A 24753-nucleotide genomic window follows, 5' to 3' on the forward strand; every position below is an offset into this window, starting at 1 on the left:
TGTTGGTTTCAAATTAGAGATGAAATTTCACTCTTGCCATTAGTATCAAATTTACAGTAAAAACACATTGGAATCTATCTCTGAATACAGGTTTCCATTTTTGTGGGGCGCACTGCATATTTATCTTTGAAATGTTTGTGTTGTATTTATGTTGATTTTAAAGAGATTTTTAAGTTGGCTTGTGAAAAAAGTTGAAATGAAATGAAAGATTTGATGCAAGAAACAAGAAAAATTTATACAAGTATGAAAAAATATGATGCAAAAAAAATAACATTCTTTGTACATATGAGTAAGAATGCAAGAGGCCTTTTCTGGCTCAGATCTACAAGTCAAAGATGGGTGGGAATGCACAAAATGAAATTGGTTTTTTTAGGCCTAACAATCATTTCCTCCAAATTTAATGCTATTTTTGTGATGTAGTGGGAATGGAAGTGCCTGAAGTTCCCAACCTAACATGAATCGGTGAGAGGTTAAGGAAAATGGGACAACAAGTGTCTTGTAATAGTTCTTGATTGCTCACTGTGGTTAAGAAGTATTGGCATGGGAAGAAATTCTGGCATATCCTGGCCAAGTTGAAGGACAATCTGATAATTGATATTTGGCATGTTCTCATAAGCCTGAATTTCCAAAAGATAGTCGAGTATTTCTGTTCATGAAAGTTGTCATTATCCAATAGTTACCACAGTTGTGCTCCTCAGTTCCTTGACATTTGCTCCAGCGACCATTGTTCCAAATAAAAATATGCACATTATAAAGCAAAAAATAAAACCTAACCTCCAAAACTAAATAAACCCTCATCCTTATCTTCACATTATTCTGAACAAAAACTCTATTTACAAACAATCCTAAAGTTTTTAGACTCTATGCCTTCTGAGCAAATGTCGCAGGAGCAAATGTTGTGTCACCGTGCTCCTCAGCCAATCAAGACCGGGGAGAATCTTCAGCTCCAGACGACTTGTCAGACAACGGGGGGCCGTTTCATAAAGCTGTTCGTAAGTTAAGAGCGACTTTAAGAACGACTGGTGATCCTTTCTTACGCGCTAAAGCATTGCCAATGAAAATACTATTTACCACAAGAAAGGATCCCAATCGTTCGTAAAGTCGCTCTTAACTTATGAACAGCTTTATGAAACACCCACCAGATAAATGACAAGCTCCCCGTGGGACTTGGGAGTTTCATAAAGCCTCTTATCAGTGATTTTTACTGACTCACTTGCTCTCAGCCAATCAGAGACAAAGAATTCATTATTACAAATAGTCAGTGAAAATCACTATTTCTTTCAAAACTACGCCCCTGATCTATGACAACCAACGCTGTCGGAACTTCATTCGTAATGAATTTTTTTAATCTTCACTTTTTTCAATATTCAAAATCAAACAAAGGAACATACATGTAGGTCCATACATATAAATAAATAGATAAGCCCAGGTGGGTGTTTCATAAAGCTGTTCGCAAGTTAAGAGCGATTTTAAGAACGACTGGTGATCCTTTCTTGTGGTAAATGGTATTTTCATTGGCAATGCTTTAGCGCATCTGAAAGGATCACCAGTCATTCTTAAAGTCGCTCTTAACTTAATACGAACAGCTTTAGGAAATGGCCCCAAGGTCATGAACTTTAAAATTATACACAGGGCAACATGGTAACTCACAGAGAAAAAGAAACACAATATAATTAACAACATTTACAAAAACAATGATAACAAAACATGAAAGATCACATATTTCAAAGAAGTGTGCTTGACCCGATTCCAAAGAATCAAGCATGGATCATCTTTGAGAGCGGGGGCGTGAGCACCAAGTCCTCCTCGTCAAGGTTTAGGGATTTTTTATTACTGAATCCTGGTGATGAGGGCCAAAGCAGTCTGACACACCGCTTTCCATGTCAAAACTCGATTCCCCGCAACCAGGGGGGAGTTTCATAAAGCTGTTCGTAAGTTAAGAGCGACTTTTAGAACGACTGGTGAACCTTTCTTTCGTGCTAAACCATCGCCAATGGTGTATTGCATTTACCAAAAAAAGGATCACCAGTCGTTCTTAAAAGTCGCTCTTATCTTAAGAACAGCTTTATGAAACACCCACCAGGCCAAAACACATTTTGACAAAAAAATTAGAAAGATATCATTAAGGCATATGCCCAGGGGGGGGGAAGCATCTCAAAATCCTTAAAGCCAAAGTTTTTTTGCAAAATATGAAAAGCATCTCAAAATTTTTAGTTTTTTTTGCAAAATATAAAAACTAATTTGGCATATCACTATTGTGCTACATGTAATGTAATTGCTCTGCAGCCCAAGTTCACCTCTCACACTCGATAAAGAATTGCCTCACTTGGGCTGATAAGCACAGAGATGTAAATCCAGACTATTGGACTAGAATCTCGAGCATGGGCTATAAACTTAGTCTGATAACGACCCACCTCATGTCTTTATCGTCAAAGGGAGTGTGACTATATGTCAAGTTTTATTGCATGAACTTTCTATTGATAGCAAAGATGTAATTCAAGTAGATTCATCTTAATACGTAAAGACACCCTGAAGACCATTCCCTTACCTCTCTGAATAACCCCATGAGGTCTGCAGCGGGGGTGTTACCGTCACAGGCTGCGATGAAATTGTTGAGATCCATCTTCGTAACATACAGGCCATTCTCCTGGTTTGCACACATTGCAAATATAACTGGACAAAAAATCGAAATCAATAGAAAACATACATAAATAACTGACAGAATTTTCCTTTTTCATGTTTGGAAAAAAAAATTACAATGTTAAAAACCCATGTTTACCCTAGATACTTTCCAAATAAACAAATCCATGGTATTCTGGAAAAAATATCCATCAAAGGAGAACAATTTTATGAATTTTTGTTCTAGATTTCTGTGACATCACTTATGTCTAGCTCCCCTTTGGCTAAATATTGCTCATTCCACACAATGATGATTTTTTTTTCAAATGGCATTTTGAGAACTGGTATTTTTTTAAATAGTGTGTTTTACTTTACAATTTGTTTCAAAATTTAGGATATACTTGTACAAATTATTCAATTCTGAAAGCTGAAATTCATGGAATTTTCTACCAGAGAGCAGTTTACATGGCATCACACGATATGAGCCTCATTGATCTGGTGCTGCACAATGGCTGCCATGCCCATGATCAATTGGGCAACATTAATTTTTGGAATAAATTGCTATTCTCAGATATCTATTCCGAATAAATGAAATGTGGATTTTCATTTTGATTTTTTTCATCACCAAAAAAAGCATCCTTTTCCTTGGCTTTCATAAGAACTATCCCAATTTAAGGATCTTCAATAACTCCATTTTAAAACATTGAGGAGTCACCATAAGGCAACAAACAAGAGATTATAATGAAATATGATATACGCAAACATGTACATACATACATGTTGGCTTAAATGTGTATTGTACTCAGTGCAATGTCCAGAATAAGACAAACTCTGAAATATTTTGCTCCACAATACAAAAAATCATACCTATGTATGTCTATCTGGAAACTCAATCAATACATGCACAAGTAATGAAATGCTTAGTCAATATTGATGGGAGAGATCTAGAATTCAATCTTACTGGTGGACTCTCTATCACTCAGTCAGGACTCAAAACCCTGAGATCTCTCCCTCATCCAAGCACACACACACACACATGTATTATTAGCTTTTTGATCCTGTCATTACATCAATAGCGGACTTGTCAACAAACGACCAGCTGAGGGCAACACCACGTTCAATTTTCCCCCGACTAACAATAACCGGAGAGCGGTGCGACAATAACGATCGGGCTCCATCCCTCACCAGCGTATAGGTACCGCGATGCTGGTTTATTGTCAACCCCCATGCCTTGGAGGGTGATGGTTAATTTGGTGAAGACCTCTTGTGACCTGATATATTTATTCTTGAGCAAGAACCCCCCCCCCCTCCTCCCTCCCTTCCTTCCTAGATGATTCCTAGATGAGATATCCATCTTGCCAGAGATACATGCATGACAGTGTCTTGAAACAACTTTAATGACTATCATAACTTTCTTCAATATCTTATGTATGATTTTGATTCTTTCTTTTTTTTAATCAGCCTTTTTTTCTTATCATTCAATCAAACACCCTTTGTTTGATGTGTACTTACATGTATTAGGGGTATCAATTAATTATGCAGGTCTATACATGTACTTGTATATTATGTGAAATGTATATGTATGTATGTATATTAATTTAAACAATTATTGTACTGAATACCCATGCCGGACTGACTAAAGAATTTGTGAATGCTTAACATAACATAGTCATACATGTAGAAAATATTATTAAATATGCGAGCAGTTTCCATGTATGGTGAATTAAAAATATCAATTTATATAATTTCCTCAAAAAATCGATTATGGTTTTTATTGTACTTTCAGTATATCAACTGACAAATTCATTTCACACCCTCTTCTGATATGAAAAATAAAAAAATACATTAGTCATCATGGACCAGTAAAAAATTGAAATTCATGCATCTTTAGAATGAACTTTACCTTTAATTAAAGTGCAAAATGAGGACTGAGTGTACAATGTAGGCCTACATGTACTAGTCTGCAGGCACAGACCCTGATTTGAACTTTGATCAACAAGTGTGCCTCCACACAAAGACTAGCACATACAAAACTTGCTGTTGCCTTCAGTACAAGGCATGAGTAGGCTGCACATTCAGACCCTTAACTCGAGTGAAGGGTTTGACCAGCAGACTATACATGTACCTCCATACAAAGAGCTCAATGCAGCCTACAGACCAAAAGCTAACACTTAAATGACAAGTCCACCCAAAAATAAAGTTGATTTGAATAAAAAGAGAAAAATCCAACAAGTATAACACTGAAAATTTCATCAAAATCAGATGTAAAATAAGAAAGTAATGACATTATGAAATTTCACTTAATTTCACAACACAATTATATTCACATCCTGGTCGTATGCAAATGAGGAGACTGATGACGTCACCCACTCACTATTTCCTTTGTATTTTATTAAATGAAATATGAAATATTCAAATTTTCTCCTCGTTGTCAAGTGAAACAACCATTAATTCCTCCCTGAACATGTGGAATTAGCATGGTCCAGTCAAATTGGTCCTTATTGTCAAATCACTCAAATCTGTAAAAAATGAAATATTGTATAATTCGAACAATAAATAACAAAAGAAATAGTGAGTGAGGGACATCATCGTCTGTGTCATTTCCATGTCACTGAGTTGTGCATATCACTATTTTGTGAAAAATAAGCGAAAGTTTAACATTTTGATGAAATTTTCAGCGTTATACTAGTTTGATTTTTCTCTTTTCATTAAAATCAACATTTTCCTGGAGTGGACTTGACCTTTAAAGAACTCTAGGCTTTTACATGTTAATATACATGTAATCCAGATCAACTGTGGTTATATCTTGGACAAATCTAATTTGGAAAATTATTTGAAACCTAAAATTTCTTCCTTTTTTAATCTTAAAGGATTACATACATGCATTCATCAGAGTGTACACTTTTTAGGCAACAAAAATAAAGATTGTGAAGCAAAGCAATAAACTGCTGTATTTTTTTCACCTGGAAAATAATCCTGTCACATAATCACTTACAATAAAAAGGATATGTAATCAGGGCATCTATAGAACAAACTAGACCTTGGTATTATCAAACAAGGTTTCATAAAGAGATGCATTGCTCAGTGTTTTCATCAATCACTATTAACCCAGAATAGCTTCAATACAGCAGCAGTATTTGAATTAGAGACGGAGAAATCTCACAGACTTCATTCAAATTTCTGGTGCCTCTAATTAGGCTCTGTATGATTTTCAATGCTGTACAGTCATATTCTCAGGAGAGCGGTGGAAAAAAAATCTAGCCTAGAGATTCCGACCATCAATTCCAGTCACAAACCCTTTCGTCTCTTTCACATCCATTCTGAATCTTCCTGAATCAATACAATCCTGTCTGCGGAAGTGCAGATGAATTCATTTCAGCCACCAAGAGAATAAGAGGGGCAAGGGGGAAGGGCAAATTTCCCCCTACTAACAGAAGGATAAGCAAATAAACAAGACAGAAAGCTATTAAAGGAATATTCCAGATATGTTTCCACACATTCTTTTTGTTTACAATTTTAGAATTGTCAGTATGCATTGATAGTGTAAAACAGACCTACCCCCTCAAGTTTAATACTCTTTAATAATAGTACTGAACATCAATTGACTATTTTTCCATCACATAAATAACATGATGGGAGACTTTACCTGTTATTTTTTGCAAATCATGACATTTTCCTAATAAAACTGCACACATTGGTACTGCATACTACATAAATATTATATTTCATTATTAAAAGATTGTCTAATACCAGATGGCAAAATTAAATAATTTGGTTTAATTTGGTATTCACATATGTTCGCTTCTGTCGTACGGGCTTTATTGATGAGACTTATACCCCTTTCATAAACCCAATTATGCGGCTAATAGCAGCATAATTTGGTCGTAAAATCGGAGGAGGACCAGAGTTATCCGCATTACTCTGTTGCTGCTATAACATGTATCCGTATAATAGCATCGGGACCAGATTTTGACTTTATGAACAAATTTCCAAATAATGCGGATAATTGCCATGGTGCGGTCACAAGGTCACCCTTTTCCAACACCACCACATCGGAGGGGGCGTGTCCAGTTGTCATGACGATTATCCGCCTTTTTCAGGACGGGCGCTCGTAAAAATAGTGCGGATTATTTTCGGAGTTTGTGAATGCAATTTTTATTGAATTATCCGCATTACTCTTAGGCGGCTAATTGGAGGATGGGTTTATGAAAAGGGTATGATATGCTCGCTGATTGGCCTCTACCTCTCACATAGCAATCATGAGTCAGAAACAATGGTTAACATTTTTAAATAAAAAAATGGGTTCGTAAAGGCCATGTGGCTGAGCTTGCATACACCCAGCTTTTTGCAATTAGTCTTTTTTAAGTCGTTACTCATAGTAATTTCTTTGTGAAACACTCCCCACAATCAGATTCTCAACATGCCACTGTTAAACATTCATGATCGAATATCAGACAGAGAGCCGATTTGTCTTCTCCGCTGTGCACACTGCTTTGGATGGTTTACCGAGTTCCCTTCTTGATGAAGATTCACATCACTGTTTGGTGATAACTGATTTAAGATGGAGGCGATAAGCTGACTATAATGATCAATAATAAATCACTCAAGAATTCAGTATCAAAAAGGGTCCCTCATACCCAATATAGCTGAATGTATTCAGATCAACTAAAGATAACCACATACTCTCACACAAAAATCTATACAGTCACATACGTATTTGAGGCCTACAAGAAGTGAAGTGAAAAATGTAAAAAAAAGTCAAACTTATTTCGTTAAACACAAGTCATGAAATAAATAGTTTATTGAAGATTACTAACTGGCCCAAATATACTTGAGGTATTCCAATTTTAGGTTTCTTTCATGAGAAATTACAAAACAATAATTCAAAATTAAGTACATGTAGTCAGGGATGGGATTGTGAGACTCGGTATAACTTTTTTGTCTCCAACAGGCTCCATTTAATAAATTGCCTTTTTATGAACATTAAAAAATTACAGAAATAAAGACTGTATGTTTCCCATCATGTGTTGTATTTTATTCAAGAATAGCGTTTCTTAATTGGACATACATGTACTTGTACATGGAGTGAATTAAATCAAAATGCTTGAAAATATTCTTTTTTGTTTTAATGCACTTCAACAAAACAATAAATAGAGGAAGAATTTAAACTTCACATTTCATAAAATCCAAAGCAAAATAAGAGCAGAATTTTGTGTGCACATCGTGCAAATAGAAATCACCCAATATTTCTTTAATATTTTTATTATGTGAAGTATCACATATTTCAATTTTTTCCTCATGTTGTACTTTATAATGTAAAAAAAATTGACAGCTTTTTTAATTTGTGGAATTGCCATTGTGATGACTAATTGTGATTCAATAATTGTTTTAAACTCCTGGTTAAAACATAAATCTGCAAAATTAGAATATTAGTACATTCATACAATAAAATACAAAATAAATAGTATGTGATATTAAATGATTTGCATACATGTAAACTTTTCATTAAAAATTATATTTATGAAATTTCAAGTGTTGAGCTTGATTCATTTATTCCTTTTGTCAAATCAACTTTTTGTTGGGGTTGACCTTGAAAAAGCAAATACTTGAAGGCATAATTATGTGTATTCTATTCAATATGCAGAGGAAGTGTTCCTTGTACATGTAAATCACAATGGTGTTTTAGTAAACCGCTTTAGCTATACAAGTTGATATTAGTTTGAAATTATTCATTGGATAATATTCTCACAAACACGTACACAATTTGGGTTTTCTAATTTGCTCAAGTACATGATAGGGGACATAAAATTTAGAAAGTATAGATTAATCAACTTTTGTTTAACAATTGGTGGCCCATGCATATGGAGCAGTGTGATCAGCTCTGCATAAAACTGCAAGAAAAAGATCCTACATGCACAGTTACCAAATTTTCTAGCTTAGATTGGACCTCTTCAAAGTCATTGAAACAAAAAATTTCTGGAAAATGAAATCAATTTTAATTACACGGTACTCAAAACTTGGGATTGTCTTTTTTTTTCAAGCAATCTGCTTATGATGACAATCCTTCTGCAAATTGTGAATACATGTATCATATAATAATTTGGTAGTTAATCATTTTTGTCTGGAATTATTTTTTTAGTACACTTTATTTATGATTCATGCCAAAAATGCTAACATATTATGTATATTATGTTATGGAAAATGTATACGAATGTTATGGATGCAGAAGAAAACCCAAAAAAATCAAATCAAATCAAAACTTGGATACAAGCTCTGGTTGCCAAAGGACAATTCCATAATATAATCAACCTTTTTGTACATCTGACCCCATTTTTCTAGTTTCAATTCATAAACTGACCAAATCACGGTCATTTGAGAGCATTAGAGAAAGTCAAAAGAACAAGAAATCAGAGACAGAAAATTTCATGAAATGAAGGCCCCACATATAGGGGGTCGGACGTACATATTTTTATGGAATTACAAAAAAACAACAGTAACTACATTCCCTTTTTTATACTAGTGCATGTACAACAAATTAATGCATTGTCATTGACAGTAATTAAAAATGAGATCCCTTCCTATTTTAGTTCAAAGGAAAGAAGAAAGAAAAAAAATCTACTTCCACCCACGACCTTTGGAGTTTATACGGAGCACTCCTGAAAACCCAAACGAACACTATGCAATATGGCATGTAGCAGATCAAAGGTCTGTGTAATTTGACTTGACAATCCCATTTGTTTTGTCTATTTGAGTACCATGCTAGAGTTGTTTTACCAACATTCATCATGCTTTGAAATATTCCAATCCATTGTGACCTACATGCATGTGTTTCATACAAAATTATGTGAAAAACACACGTTCAAGGACAAAATGTTGATAATTATGGGCATGCAAGGTCTAGAGATGAGAGATCCCTTCATATTCTTGATATTATTTTTCAAAGTATACAATTACATGACACAAATTTGCATGCCTAAACTCTGATATTACTCAAAGCCAGAGTCTTAGCAGTATTTTTCCACCAAGCAATAAAGCTAGAAGACAAGTATGAATAGGCCTACTTATTTTTTTAGGGCAATCCATACCAACAAAAAGTTTATTTGAGAAAATAAAAATTAAAATTAAACACGCTTAACACTAAAAATTTCATCAAAATAACAGTTACAGGCACATAGGGAACTGCTAAGCTTATACATGTAGATAGGCCTATTAGATGTGTTTTATTAAAAACATCACATCTTGCAGTTCATTCTTTTAAACTGAATTAACATGAATTACTAATATAAACATCAGATAATGTCACTAACTCACAATTTCTTTTATATTTTGCTTTACGAAAATGAATTACTCTTACATGTACATGTATATCATAATTCATATTTTGAACTGTGTCATTGTTCCTTATTGTGATTCGATGCAGTCTCGTGTCAAGCAGACAAAAGAGTGGCAGCTCGCCCTTAATATATCATAATTCATGGCCTCCAACATGGTGTCAAGATAAGGCACAGAAGAACATAAAGTCTAGAGAATGATCGAATGTGAGACCACATTTTGATTAACCAATGAATATATCAGCAAGAAATGTTGTACATACAAATACACATAAAGTAGACTCTCACATGAGTATTGTATTGTGATTCTGAGGGCAATTGAAGAGTATTAGTCTAAAAATAAACATGACACAATACATAACGCAGGGTGTATCTCCATTGTTTAAAATAAAAGAATGTTTCCCCAGTTTATTCTTGTACATGTACAACAAAATGCGATATGTACATTCTGAAATCTAAAATGGTTTCTTAAAAAACACTTAAAACAAGAAAAAGAAATCTCTAAGTACTGTTTTTCTATAAAATCCCATTACCTCATTAAAATACATTTTACGTTCACAAACCACATTTTCTCCTCACTCCTTCTCTTTCTCCCACCCCTTATTACAGGTGGTCCAGAATTTAGCCCCAACCTGACGTTTCCAGTGTGTGCACGTTTCACAAAAATACAAATCACAACATGGCCAGATGCACATGTCCAAGATCCACATTAGTATGGACCTACATGTACCACAACACAGCAGGCAGTGCCGCACCCTCCCGAGTTTGCTCAATCTCTAGATTTTAGCCCGAATCAGCCCTCAGTGCGATTAATCTCGAGATTCAAGAAACCCCATCTCCACCAGCGCAAGAAGAGCAATTCCTGCTCAAGCAAAGCATTGATGCATTATGATCTAAAGCCATGAATAATCCTGAGTGCATCTGCACCTGTTAATCATCGGGATAATTCATAAAATTCTGCACTATTATGCAAGTAATCCTGTCTTGGGATTGCAATCTTTAGATTAATCCAGCGAACATCCCAATGATTGCATCTCCATTACAAATAATCTCAAGATTGTTCAGATCCCATGATCGGGATACAGTAATTTGGTGTAACAGAAACGGCACGATTATTTGAAAACTCAGGCTGGTGCAGACGGACCTAGTGATCTTCTTATGCAGAATGGTAAAACGTTGTACCATAGTAATAGCTCCATGGTTGTACGGTACATGGAATTGTGAAGCATGGATTAGAGTTAGGGTGAAATTGAAAGCTGGGATTTCCATGTTCAAAGCCTGGCAAGCTACCAGCATGGAATCCCATGGATTACTGCCAGTTTGTTTCCCATTCCTTCATCGAAGGTCATGATGAGCTGTGATACTATATGACGGGCCAATTAAACGTGGTTCCCAATTAAAGGTGAAGCCCACCCTCGTAATGTGTTTGCTTTCAAGAATAGAAACGAAAAGGTCAGAGGAAAAGAGCATATTCTATAAAAAGGAGAAGCAGTATATTTCCAAAGAAATCCAATGCAATTTTCTTATTCTAGGGGTTGCATGCAAAAAAAAATCAGTGATGTAATGTAGTATGGCCCATAGAATTCTGTTCTCGGTTAATTTTTATATTTCATTTGCTTTTGCACAAACATCAGTTTGTATCTACAGGAAAATTTAACTTTTCTGCATAAAATTTTATATTTAGGCCTACAAGTACCATGTATATGTATGCCCATGATTGTCAAAAAGCCTGCAGGCCTACTTCAAATTCAAATTAATTGTCAAATAAAATGATGAAGAGTACAATAAAACGGCACCTAAAATGAGATAGTTAAGGTTAAAATTTACATTCAAAACCAGGGAGGGGGGGGGGGCTCTTCCATTGACGAGTGGATAACATGCGCGATCATGGGGTCTCGAAAAGCACCCTAAACACATATTTTCCATGTTCAGAAAATGCACCCCTTTTAAACAAGTATTGATGTGCGAAACCCTACCCTTTAAAGGGAAGTTCACCCTGACAAAAAGTTTATTGTAAAAAAAGCAAAAAAATAATAAAAAATATTGCCGAAGGTTTGAGAAAAATTCATCAAATAATTAGAAAGTTATTAGAATTTCAATTATTTGATTTGTGACGTCATATGCGAGCAGTATTCCTACATAGTGAATGGTAAAAAGTCAATGAAATGTCATTTTCTCAGAAAATTGAAAATGGTTTTCTCTGTACCTTTTGTATATCAATAGACAAATCATTTCACACCCAATCATGAATAGAAAACAAAATTAAGTCATCAGGAACCATACAAAATTTGAAATTCATGCATTTTATATTACATAACACATGGGGCAGCTGCTCGTTTATGACGTCACAAATCCAAAACTTTGAACTCTAATAACTTTCTTACTCTTTAACGGATTTTCCTCAAACCTTCACCAATATTTTTTATTATTTTTCCGGCAATTTTTACAACAAAGTTTTCCTCAGGGTGAACTTCCCCTTTAATAACAAGTATTGGAAACAAAACAATTCTCTTCGCAAGTATTCCCTGAATTGACCCCTTAACAAGTACAACAATATTTTTAACTAGAATTTAATTCGTCATGCGGACGAATTAGGTGGTCTGTCATGATTTTTCATTCAGAGTCGGCTAATGTATAAAATGAATAATTTAGATATGATTGATAATCTTGATTCTAGACATCCTAAGAATAAATTTTGACCATTGCTCAATGTGATTATTAATGTTTCCCATAGACTTTACACGTAAGCAATTTTGAGAATTACAATTCCAATATTGCAAGTGAAAAACGGGCATGATCCCGGCATCTGATCAAAAAGTGGAGGTCACATTACCGAAAGCCCAGAATCTCAGCTATAACATATTAAAAGCTCTGGCAAAACTGACCAGAAGAAATGGAGATATGGCTCACGAAATAGAGGAATGTCGAATCTAGTTTTGAGAAAAAGTCATGTCCCTTGAGATTACACACAAAATACATGTGATATGAAAAAAACAATTATAATCTGTTTTATCTTGCTAAATTTTAACTTTCATAAATTTTAATTATCATAAAGGATCATGTAAGAGGTGGCAAAAAGAAAAAAAAAATGTAAAAAAAAATCATCTTTTCAACCCCAGGAATCGAACCTCCGCCCTTGAGAAAGCAAGTCAAATGCGTTATCCATTGAGCCACGATATTCCCCATAGAGATTACACGTAAGCAATTTTGAAAATTACAATTCCAATTTTGCAAGTGAAATACGGGCATGATCCCGGCATCTCATCAAAAAATGGAGGGCACACTTCCGATAGCCCAGAATCTCAGCTACATCATGTTAAAAGCTCAAGGAAAGCTGACAAGAAAAAATGGAGATATGGCTCACGAAATAGAGGAATGTCGAATCTAGTTTTGGGAAAAAGTCATGTCCCATAGAGATTACACGCAAAATGAGGAAAAATGACATGCCTCTTTTCATCGCTGTATTACGCAATGATGCGTTTCTCAAAACGAATATTCATCTTAACTGAGGAGAAAGAGTACATTATAAACTACAACATATAGAAATCTGGGCGAAAAATGATCTATATTCGAGAAGTTACAGCCAAATTTGCATAAATTTGATGACGTCATTTTTGAAAAAAATGAAATTTTTAGTTTGGGCGCCTATTTGATGACGTCACGATATAATTTAGGGACAATGGTGACATGAAATCAAATTTACAATTAATACTCTATCGATATATGAAAAAAAAATTGGGGGTCAATGGACTTTTTAAAGAGCTACAGTGAATTTACAATAGGCATGTTTTTGCCCATATATGGCCTATAGTGAGAGCTCGCGCGCACACGTGCTGCAAAGTTTAACGGGTGTTAATTTCGTTATTAATGGTTGTAGAAGGTTGATCAAGGTATCAAATTGCTCAGAATTTTATTAGCAATGCAATGATATTAAAGAAACGGTTTTTCTGCGTTGCGTTAAGGTGTAACGCGCGGAAACGCGCGCGCACGCAAATTTTTGAAATGCTTAAAATGACCTGAAACGTACCCAAAAAAATTTATAGGTCATTTGGACGATTTTTTTACCTTTGACGCGCGCGTACGCGCGCGTCATGACCTCTACATGACCTTTGATGACATTGACATTTGACCCTTGACATGAAGTTAATGTCATGTAAATATTGTTAATTTTTGACAATTGATAATGAAGATATGATCAAATGAAGAATTTTACAAAATGGCGCGTAGATGACGTCATCATGACCATATGACCTTGAAAAGCTTATTTTGCCGTCTCTATGATAGATTCTATATATGACGAAAAAATCAGCAAAATTGATTCAGCCAATTTCGAGAAAAGTTGGCGACAAAAAATAGGTACCATGAATAAAGAAATAAAGAAAGAAAGAAATAAAGAAAATTCTGACGAAATCAATAGGTGATCTGTCGTAGACAGACCACCTAATTATTATGCCACTGTCATTAGGTGGTCTGTCTACGACAGATCACCTATTGATTTCGTCAGAATTTTCTTTATTTCTTTATTTCTTTATTCTTGGCACCTATGTTTGTCGCCAACTTTTCTCGAAATTGGCTGAATCAATTTTGCTGATTTTTTCGTCATATATAGAATCTATCATAGAGACGGCAAAATAAGCTTTTCAAGGTCATCTGGTCATGATGACGTCATCTACGCGCCATTTTGTAAAATTCTTCATTTGATCATATCTTCATTATCAATTATCAAAAATTAACAATATTTACATGACATTAACTTTATGTCAAGGGTCGAATGTCAATGTCATCAAAAGTCATGTAGAGGTCATGACGCGCGCGTACGCGCGCGTCAAAGGTAAAAAAATCGTCCAATTGACCTATAAATTTTTTTGGGTACGTTTCAGGTCATTTTAAGCATTTCAAAAATTTGCGCGCGCGCACATATGCGCGCGCGTTTCCGCGCGTTACACCTTAACACAAGGCAGAAAAACCGTTTCTTTTAATATCATTGCATTGCTAATAAAATTCTGAGCAATTTGATACCTTGATCAACCTTCTACAACCATTAATAACGAAATTAACACCCATTAAAGTTTGCAGCACGTGTGCGCGCGAGCTCTCACTATAGGCCATATATGGGCAAAAACATGCCTATTGTAAATTCACTGTAGCTCTTTAAAAAGTCCGTTGACCCCCAATTTTTTTTTCATATATCGATAGAGTATGAGTTGTAGATTTGATTTCATGTCACCATTGTCCCTAAATTATATCGTGACGTCATGAAATAGGCGCCCAAACTAAAAATTTCATTTTTTTCAAAAATGACGTCATCAAATTTATGCAAATTTGGCTGTAACTTCTCGAATATAGATCATTTTTCGCCCAGATTTCAATATGTTGTAGTTTATAATGTACTCTTTCTCCTCAGTTAACATGAATATTCGTTTTGAGAAACGCATCATTGCGTAAAACAGCGATGAAAAGAGGAATGTCATTTTTCCTCATTTTGCGTGTAATCTCTATGGGACATGACTTTTTCCCAAAACTAGATTCGACATTCCTCTATTTCGTGAGCCATATCTCCATTTTTTCCTGTCAGCTTTCCTTGAGCTTTTAACATGTTGTAGCTGAGATTCTGGGCTATCGGAAGTGTGCCCTTCATTTTTTGATCAGATGTCGGGATCATGCCCGTATTTCACTTGCAAAATTGGACTTGTAATTCTCAAAATTGCTTACGTGTAATCTCTATGGGGAATATCGTGGCTCAATGGATAACGCATTTGACTTGCTTTCTCGAGGGCGGAGGTTCGATTCCTGGGGTAGAAAAGATGATTTTTTTTCATTTTTTTTTTCTTTTTGCCACCTCTTACATGATCCTTTATGATAATTAAAAGGTATAAAAGTTTAAATCTAGCAAGATAAAACAGATTATAATTGTTTTTTTCATATCACATGTATTTTGTGTGTAATCTCTATGGGACATGACTTTTTCTCAAAACTAGATTCGACATTCCTCTATTTCGTGAGCCATATCTCCATTTCTTTTTGTCAGTTTTGCCGGAGCTTTTAATATGTTATAGCTGAGATTCTGGGCTTTCGGTAATGTGCCCTCCACTTTTTGATCAGATGCCGGGATCACGCCCGTTTTTCACTTGCAATATTGGAATTGTAATTCTCAAAATTGCTTACGTGTAAAGTCTATGGGAAACATTAATAATCACATTGAGCAATGGTCAAAATTTATTCTTAGGATATCTAGAATGAAGATTATCAATCATATCTAAATTATTCATTTTATACATTAGCCGACTCTGAATGAAAAATCATGACAGACCACCTAATTCGTCCGCATGACGAATTAAATTCTAGTTGGTTTTACCTTTACCTGATTGGGTTTAGTACAGCCCCACCTCCCACATCTCGCGCAAAAATCATACTCTAAACACGTAATGTTGACTCTTGGGCAAAAAGTACATCCTTTATAAAACATTTTAGTCTTAATTTTTCATACCCTCGCAAATTCGACCCTAAACACGTACTGTAGCTTTCCTAGCGAAAATTATCAAAAATAGATACCTTTTTTCATTATTTTAGTGTGTTTAGAGTACATAACGTGCCCTATCTCGAAACAGACATCCTTTTTACGTGTTTTTTTGGTCGCGCATGGTATCCACTCGTCAATGTAAGTGCCCCCCCCCCCCCCGGATTCAAAATCATACTCCCAACAATACCCAACACCTGAAGATTTTAAAGTGACCCCAAAAAGGGGGCATGGTTGGGTCAACACTATCCATCTGTCTGCAGTGAGTGCAGTCAATATTACAGGCCTACATGATATACAGTAACTATCATGCAAGATGGAAGTATCCTCTGTTACAGGAATGTTAATAGTATCCCCACCTGGGTGACTGTTGAGAAAGCATCCGCAATCTGCAAGACCATTCTAATTTCTCTGTACAGTGCACACCATTATCATCTAAATTTCAGACCCCAAAAATTACTTTTCTACATTATACATACTGTACATGTACATCCAATTGATTCACAATAACAGAAATCACCTCTCACCTGATCATTTATTATCAGGAATATTATCAATATCTGACACTGTGACAGGTTTATCTTGGGAGTTTATATATTATAATTTGCAATATCCCTGAATGAATGGTAAAGATAGTAGGTACATGTACATGTAGGCCGACATAATGTACATGTACATGTCAGCCTATTTGTTTAGGAACTTCTGCAGGTTTTTTTTCCAAACTTGTGGGGATATTTGAAGTGAGAAATAAAGAAATTCTCATTTGACAGAGGAGTGATGCACCTCAGTGCTATTGGAATGCAAATCTTGTATCTTCCTAAAATTAATGAAAACTTTTCTTGTTCAGGCAGGTGAGATCATGGAATATTACGGGGAACTTTTAAGACTTGTACCCGTTTTCATACATGTGTAGGCCTTCAGCCTTGTATTCAATCTGATCTGGCAGGTCTGATACACATACCAGTACGCAAAGGATGCTTGCAGACAAGTGATTGCATTGTCATTCCCTTCAATCCGTTGATTCAGTTTGAATCAAAAAGCTACAAAACGAGTTGCCGCTCAATAAAGGTAATGTTGAGTACGTGTATGTGGCCTCAACTTGGGGGAGGGCAAGATGGTGTCATGTTTTTCAGTTAAAAAACACCTAACTTTACAACTTTTCTCATTTTCCTATATTGGCCTCATTAGCAAACTTAGATGTAAATTAAAAAAGCACGTTTTAAATAGGAAAGGGTATTGATGCGACATCACTTTTTAATACAACATTTCAAGGCATAGGCCTGTACAGTATGCATAGGCCTACATAAACACTGCACAATTTGGGCACTCTCAACTCCTTTTAATACTAAAACAATTAAAAAGCCACTTTCTCCCAAGCCTGCAAAAGTGTTTAAAAAACATTTTGAGCCAAAAATCACACAGATACCAAGTAGGCCTATTAGTTTTTCTTTACTTTTTTTTCCAGAAGAAAATTGGATTATACTTACATCTAAGTTTTTCTGCTTGCCTTCCTCTTGTCAGCAAGACAAGTCCACAAAACAGATCCTTGAAAGTAATTCCCTTATTAGTCCCGCCGAAAGCAAAGAAAAGATGCTGAAGTTCAAAAAAAGAGAGCAATCAAAGAAATTATGGAAACATTGTAAGATCATCAGCCCACATGAACAATTGGTGGAATTGAAAAACTGAACATACATGAAATACTCTAACATACAGGCACATTTGTGCAACATTTTGAAAGACCTCTATGTACATGTACCCTCTATAATATTCATCTCTTGAACCTTAAATTAAAGGGATGGTCTGGGCTGAAAATATTTATATCTAAATAAATAAATCTATTTAATGCATATTTATGAGGTGCGCTGATGGTGTCACATCCCCACTTTCAGTTTTCTCATGTTATTACATAAAATCATATTTTTTTCATTATTTCATAATTATGTGAATAATATAGTCTCCCTTATAATGAAATAAGTTGCAGCAATAAATATCTAATGCACTAAATCAGTTGTCAATCAAAATTTTTCTAGTTCTTGGAGGAAAAATTTCGAATAAACCTAATTTCATATAATAAAATACAAAATAACAAGTGGGGATGTCACATCATCAGCCTACCTAATAAATACCTTATTCATAATGACTGTTTACACAAAATATTGCTAAAGTTTAAAATTCAATAACTTTGTCATTTGTTATCCGATTTTGATGAAATTTTCGGCATTTTGCTCAGTGAATTTATTAAGCTATAAATAGTTTCAGGCCGGACCATCCCTTTAAGCCCGGCACACATTATGCAACACGATTGCACTTACATCATGCGATTGGAACAAAGTTGCCAATCGCATGTTAATGCAATTGCTTTACTGACCTGTCAACGCGCACAATTGCAACAGCTCTACTGCGCGTTGCATCTCACGGCGACTCGTACATCTATTTCGCATGAACTTTGCCTGCGCTGCAGTAGCACAGCAAACTGACCATGACATCATCTGAGTGCTTGAAACTAGCAAAATAGCAGAAACATTTGACATGTCAAATGGCTGAGATTTGGTCCGAGATCCGACTGCAACAAAGCGGGTCACAGTTGTAACGTGTTGTACATGTAGGTTGGCATGCACACTCTGATTTTGATTTGCAATTCGGTGCTTGGTGCAATCCGTCGCGTAGTGTGCACTGGGCTTTAAATGTACAAGGATCTAATGCACTTTAACTTTACAGGTACAGTAGGTGCATATGGAATTATTCAAATACACATGAAAGTAGAATTAGGCCTAATAAAATGGCCATATTTCTTTTTAAGAAGTACACTGTATTTTTAATATTTTCAGAGAAAACTTTACTGTCATGCACAACAATAATCTGATAAAACATGTAGCAATAAAAACAACAAAACAATTGATCAAATAATACTTCATCATTTCAGCATAATACTGAGATGTGGCCTAATTTTCTGCAAGCCAGAAGGTCTCCAACATTGTACTTTAGCACAGGATATTGTTTTCATTGCCAGCTATAATGACAAGGAAAGGAAACCAAATGACATGGACAACACCAGTGATGTCTTTTCCACTCATTGCAATTTTTCCTTTCTCATAGGACAGCATTCTGTGATCTTTTCTGTGCTCATTCTGTTCATGCGCTCTGTAATTCAACCAGGGAAAATGTTTCACTTCTTTAAAGATCAAGTCCACCCCAGTAAAATGTTGATTTCAATAAATAGAGAAAAATCAAACAAACACAACACTTTAAAGTCCATCAAATCAGATTGTAATTGTAAAATAAGAAAGTTATGACATTTTAAGTTTTGCTTATTTTTCACATTAAGAGTTATATGCACAACTCAGTGATTATGCAAATAACAGAGTTGATGATATACCTCACTCACCATTTCTTTTGTCTTGTATTGTTTGAATTATACAATATTTCATTTGTTTACCGATGTGACAATAAGGACCAACTGAACCATGAAATGTAAAAACATTGGTATACAACATGTACAGGGAACAAAACTTTGTTTCACAGGATAATGAGGAGAAAATGTGAATGTTTCCTAAATTTCATATATAATAAAATACAAAAAAAAAATAGTGAGTGGGTGACATCATTAGTCACCTCATTTGCATTACCAACCTGGGGCGTGTTTCATAAAGGACGTACAACTGTTATAACTTTGTCATTATGGCAACTACCATGGTAACAGGGCTCATCAGCCAATCAGAATCAAGTTCCAACAGTTGCAAGTCCTTAATATGAAACGGACCCAAGGATGTGCACATCACTTCAAAATATCTGATTTTGATGAAATTTTAGTGTTATGCTTGTTGTATTTTTCTCTTTTTTATTCAAATCAACTTTTTGTTGGGGTGGACTTGTCCTTTAAATGACACTATGGGGGGGGGAGACATCACCAATTATAGTTAGCTCTGGCATTTCACCTCTGGCTCTGTGTCAAAGTTTTGTTCTCTTCGCAGTAGACTAGAGAGCCACTGGCATCGTGTGAGCATGGAGCTGTTCTTGCTCCATGAAGAGAGATGTCGAACCTGTACTAAATGTATTTGTGGGTCTTTTTTTCAATCTACATACATGTACATACTCTATAGTCAATCAAGATGAGTATGGGTAACTTTTATAGTGACATCAAAACTCTGAAACCAACTGAAATTTGACAGATATCAACCCATCTCTGCATGTAAACTGCTTTTCACGAAATACATGTGCTCAATTTTGAGATTCCATAACGTTTAATTTTCAATCAGATTTTGATGAAATTCCAGTGCTTTGCTCTTGAATTTTCTCTATTTATGGACATCTAGCCTATAATTTTTACTAGTCTGGAGTACCTCTTCATTAATAAAGTGCATGTAGATGTTCTTTATTTCTTCCCTCATACCCTTCGCTTTCCCTTAAAGATCTTTTGTTCTCTTTTTTATGTGAATGTATTAATAATGAATTTGTGAAAGTGCATTACAAAATAATTTAAATAGCATTGTGGTGCATGTATGTTTGAAGAGCTGCCACTATACATGTGCATAGTATGCCTTTTACAAGATGTTTTAAGGGCCCGTCTTACAAAGATTTGCGATTGATCCTTTCAATTACAAAGACAGCCAGCAATGTCAACATCTATTAAAAATGCATGAATGTTCAAAATATGTTTTCTAGATATGACGTAAAATAAATAAATTCATTGTTTTCTTGACCATTTGGTCTGTTCGCCTTTATTTACAAAGGACATTTTGAAAATTTTATGTAGAAAATTTATGACACTGATGGATTTCCATAGAGTTACGATCGATCGTACCTCTTTGTAAGACGGGGCCCTGTTCTAATGGAGATTTTCTACTGTGAACAGCGTACTTGTTAAAGCAAGGAGATTCAAACACAAGTCCTTGGTTAAAGAAAATCTGCTTGCATCACTTTACATCCAGAACCACTTTCCATGCAGAACATGGCTTTACTCCTCCTCAAATGGATGAGTCAGACATTAGCAATACATTGAGAACTAGAGAGCATTTCATGAAGCACTTTCTCGATAATAATCACCAACATATTCGCTCTAAGCCAATCAATCGCAAAAATAGCAGTAGCTTGTAACCAAAATCACCAACAGAGTGCTTTGTGAAAGGCTTCCCAATTCAGATGGGAGCAGAGATGAAGGAGGGGCAATCTAATACAATTTGGATGGGTGAGGGGAGATTTAGCAAATCTTTAAATTATTTGCTGTACCAACTTCTTCCGCATAAAATGCAACATTGCTGGAGGCAATTTACCAGAAAAAGCATTCAGTTCGCATGAACCAAATGGCACCAGTTGCAGTTGAATTTACAAGAAATTTGTAGGCGTATTACCTTAGAATAAAATGTAGTTGATATACAATCTTTGTTGATATTTCGATGCAATGTACACGTATATGATGTCACAAAGGCATGGTATGCAAAGGTACTGTCATTTGGGTGTAGGCACTTCACTTCAAATATGTAATTCCATGCATTGAATTTGGAGCCACAAAAACCACCAGCTAGCTGGCCATCTGGACATGTGTGTTCATATGAGGAGTGTATAGGAACATACATGTACAGTTCAGTTGTACAAGTGTCAACATCTATAGAAATTGTTTGAAGATCAAATCATTTTATGTGAAAACAGTTTCATACATGTATGAAGTGCATGAAGTACATGATGTACATGTCATTCAGAAGAGGGGGGGGGGGAATAGCAGTCCCATGTACAGATGTATATAGGCCAAAATGGAATAAAAGTCTACAGTTTACATTTCCCTATTCATTGCAATGATTTCAAGATGGCTTTCATGAACAGATAAATAAAACAGTTGATTGAAACAAGAATATTTGATTTAGAATTTGCATTCATTTTTAAAGATGATTTTACTGAAAAACAGGATGGTTTTTCATTTGAACGATGTATCACAATTTGCAATGTACTGTACATGTAGCAGTCCTACATGTACATGCACAATGTATGCTTTTGGCTATTTGGTAACGGTTAGCCTACATACATGTACATATTCTTAGGATTGAGGGTAAATTGGGAAAAACAAACCAAAGTTGTCCATATTTATAAAAAGTGAACATGTATGGTTATTTAGGCCAATGTAGTTCCTTCAAAAGTGTTGCAACAATAAATTTACTGAACTTTGGGGTGCCGGTGAGCAAAAAATAGGCCCCACATGTACATGCATCATCCATTGCCAGATATCTGTACAGGTACAAACTCTGCCTTAGAAGTTAAATCTTTTGAAACCATAAAAAGTCTGTTACATGTATATGTAGGAGAAATACAACCAAGAAAAGTTTTTGTATAATCTGGTCTCAAAACTTGCTCTGTCTAATAGGTGAAATTTTTACTTCAAATACAAATTTTAAACAAGTTCAAAATACAAATATTAGATTGCTGCTCACACACATGTACATGTATGCACCAAGTGAAATTGATCTATTAAAGGTCAAGTCCACCCCAGAAAAATGTTGATTTGAATCAATAGAGAAAAATCAGAAAAGCACATTGCTGAAAATTTCATCAAAATTGGATGTAAAATACGAAAGTTATGACATTTCAAGGTTTCGCTTATTTTCAACAAAATAGTTATATGAACGAGCCAGTTACATCCAAATGAGAGAGTCGATTATGTCACTCACTCACCATTTCTTTTGTTTTTTATTGTTTGAATTATACAATATTTCAATTTTTACGAATTTGACGATTAGGACCTCCTTGCCTGAAGCACTAAATGTTAAAATAATGGAATTCCATGTGTTCAGGGAGGAAGGAAACTTCATTCCACATGACAAAGACGAGAAAATAACAAGTGGAATGCCTCTGGCCGTCTCACCTGCATCACGCGGTTCAATATAGCAGCAGTGCTGACTTTGAAAACTACTCTAACTCGCACAAGATGTTCAGTGTTACATGGTTACTCTTATGTCCACTTTTTATGAACTAGACCAATAAACTTACAGAGATATGATGGTTATTCAACAAAAAAACCCAACATGGCCAAAGTTCATTGACCTTACATGACCTTTGACCTTGATTATGTGACTTGAACTCGCACAGGATGTTCAGTGATACTTGATTACTCTAATGTCCAAGTTTAACGAACTAGACCAATAAACTTTCAAAGTTATGATGGTAATTCAACAGGTACCCCAATTCGGCCAAAGTTCATTGACCCTAAATGACCTTTGACCTTAATCATGAGACCTGAACCTTGCACAAAATGTTCAGTGATGCTTGATTACTATTATGTCCATGTTTCATGAATCAGATCCATAAACTTTCAAAGTTATGATGAGAATTCAACAGATACCCCCAATTCGGCCAAAGTTCATTGACCCTAAATGACCTTTGTCCTTGGTCATGTGACATAAAACTCACGCAGGATGTTCAGCTATAATTGATTAACCTTATGTCCAAGTTTCATGAACTAGGTCCATATATTTTTCTAAGTTATGATGACATTTCAAAAACTTAACCTCAGGTTAAGATTTGATGTTGACGCCGCCGCCGTCGGAAAAGCGGCGCCTATAGTCTCACTCTGCTATGCAGGTGAGACAAAAATGTTTCATATTTCATATAATAAATTACAAAAGAAATAGTGAGTGAGTGATGTCATCAACTCTCTCATTTGGATGTAACTGGCTCGTTCATATAACTATTTTGTTGAAAATAAGCGAAACTTTAAAATGCCATAACTTTCTTATTTTACATCCGATTTTGATGAAATTTTCAGTGTTATGCTTGTTGAATTTTTCTCTTTTTATTCAAATCAAGTTTTTGTTGGGGTGGACTTGTCCTTTAACAATTGTGAATTGTGGACTTGACCTTTAATAATAATAATATGGTGCATTTATATAGCGCAGCTACTATATACTCTACTGTGCTTGATACTAGGTATCATATTATTACCCCGCAGTAGCTGAGCCGCTGTATACATGTAGACACTAAAACATCCAATAAATAAATCCTACCGGGTACCCATTAACCTCACCAAGGTCAAGTGCAGCACAATGTGGGTAAATTTCTTGCTAAAGGAAAACATGCCATGGCTGGGATTCAAACACACGTCCCTCTGATTAAGAGACCACGATGCCCTCACAGAGTACGCATAAAACAAAATGTTTAAAAAAATTTAAAATATTGTCTCAGTTTCAAAAAGTCAGATGCCAAAATGTTTTATTTTTGTGTGTGTATAAAACCACTTCTCAAACAATTCATAATTTTATCAAATGAATTATCAAAAAGAATACATATCAGATCAGGTTACAT

The 24753-nt window shown here is 35.2% G+C and overlaps 1 protein-coding gene across 3 annotated transcripts in view; it reads right to left on the reverse strand.

Moving 5' to 3' along the window:
• Positions 1 to 24753, reverse strand: part of LOC121408658 (ubiquitin carboxyl-terminal hydrolase 32-like) — an 81339-nt gene that overhangs the window by 53301 nt on the left and 3285 nt on the right. For all 3 annotated transcript variants that reach the window (XM_041600197.1, XM_041600196.1, XM_041600195.1), the window contains exons 3-4: positions 17955 to 18060; positions 2549 to 2673 (exon numbers count right to left, since the gene is read on the reverse strand). In XM_041600197.1, the coding sequence (XP_041456131.1) occupies positions 2549 to 2673; positions 17955 to 18060 (231 nt within the window). The remainder of the gene's footprint in view (positions 1 to 2548; positions 2674 to 17954; positions 18061 to 24753) is intronic.

The sequence above is a fragment of the Lytechinus variegatus genome, chromosome 2, assembly GCF_018143015.1.
Source record: "Lytechinus variegatus isolate NC3 chromosome 2, Lvar_3.0, whole genome shotgun sequence".
Classification (NCBI taxonomy): domain Eukaryota; kingdom Metazoa; phylum Echinodermata; class Echinoidea; order Temnopleuroida; family Toxopneustidae; genus Lytechinus; species Lytechinus variegatus.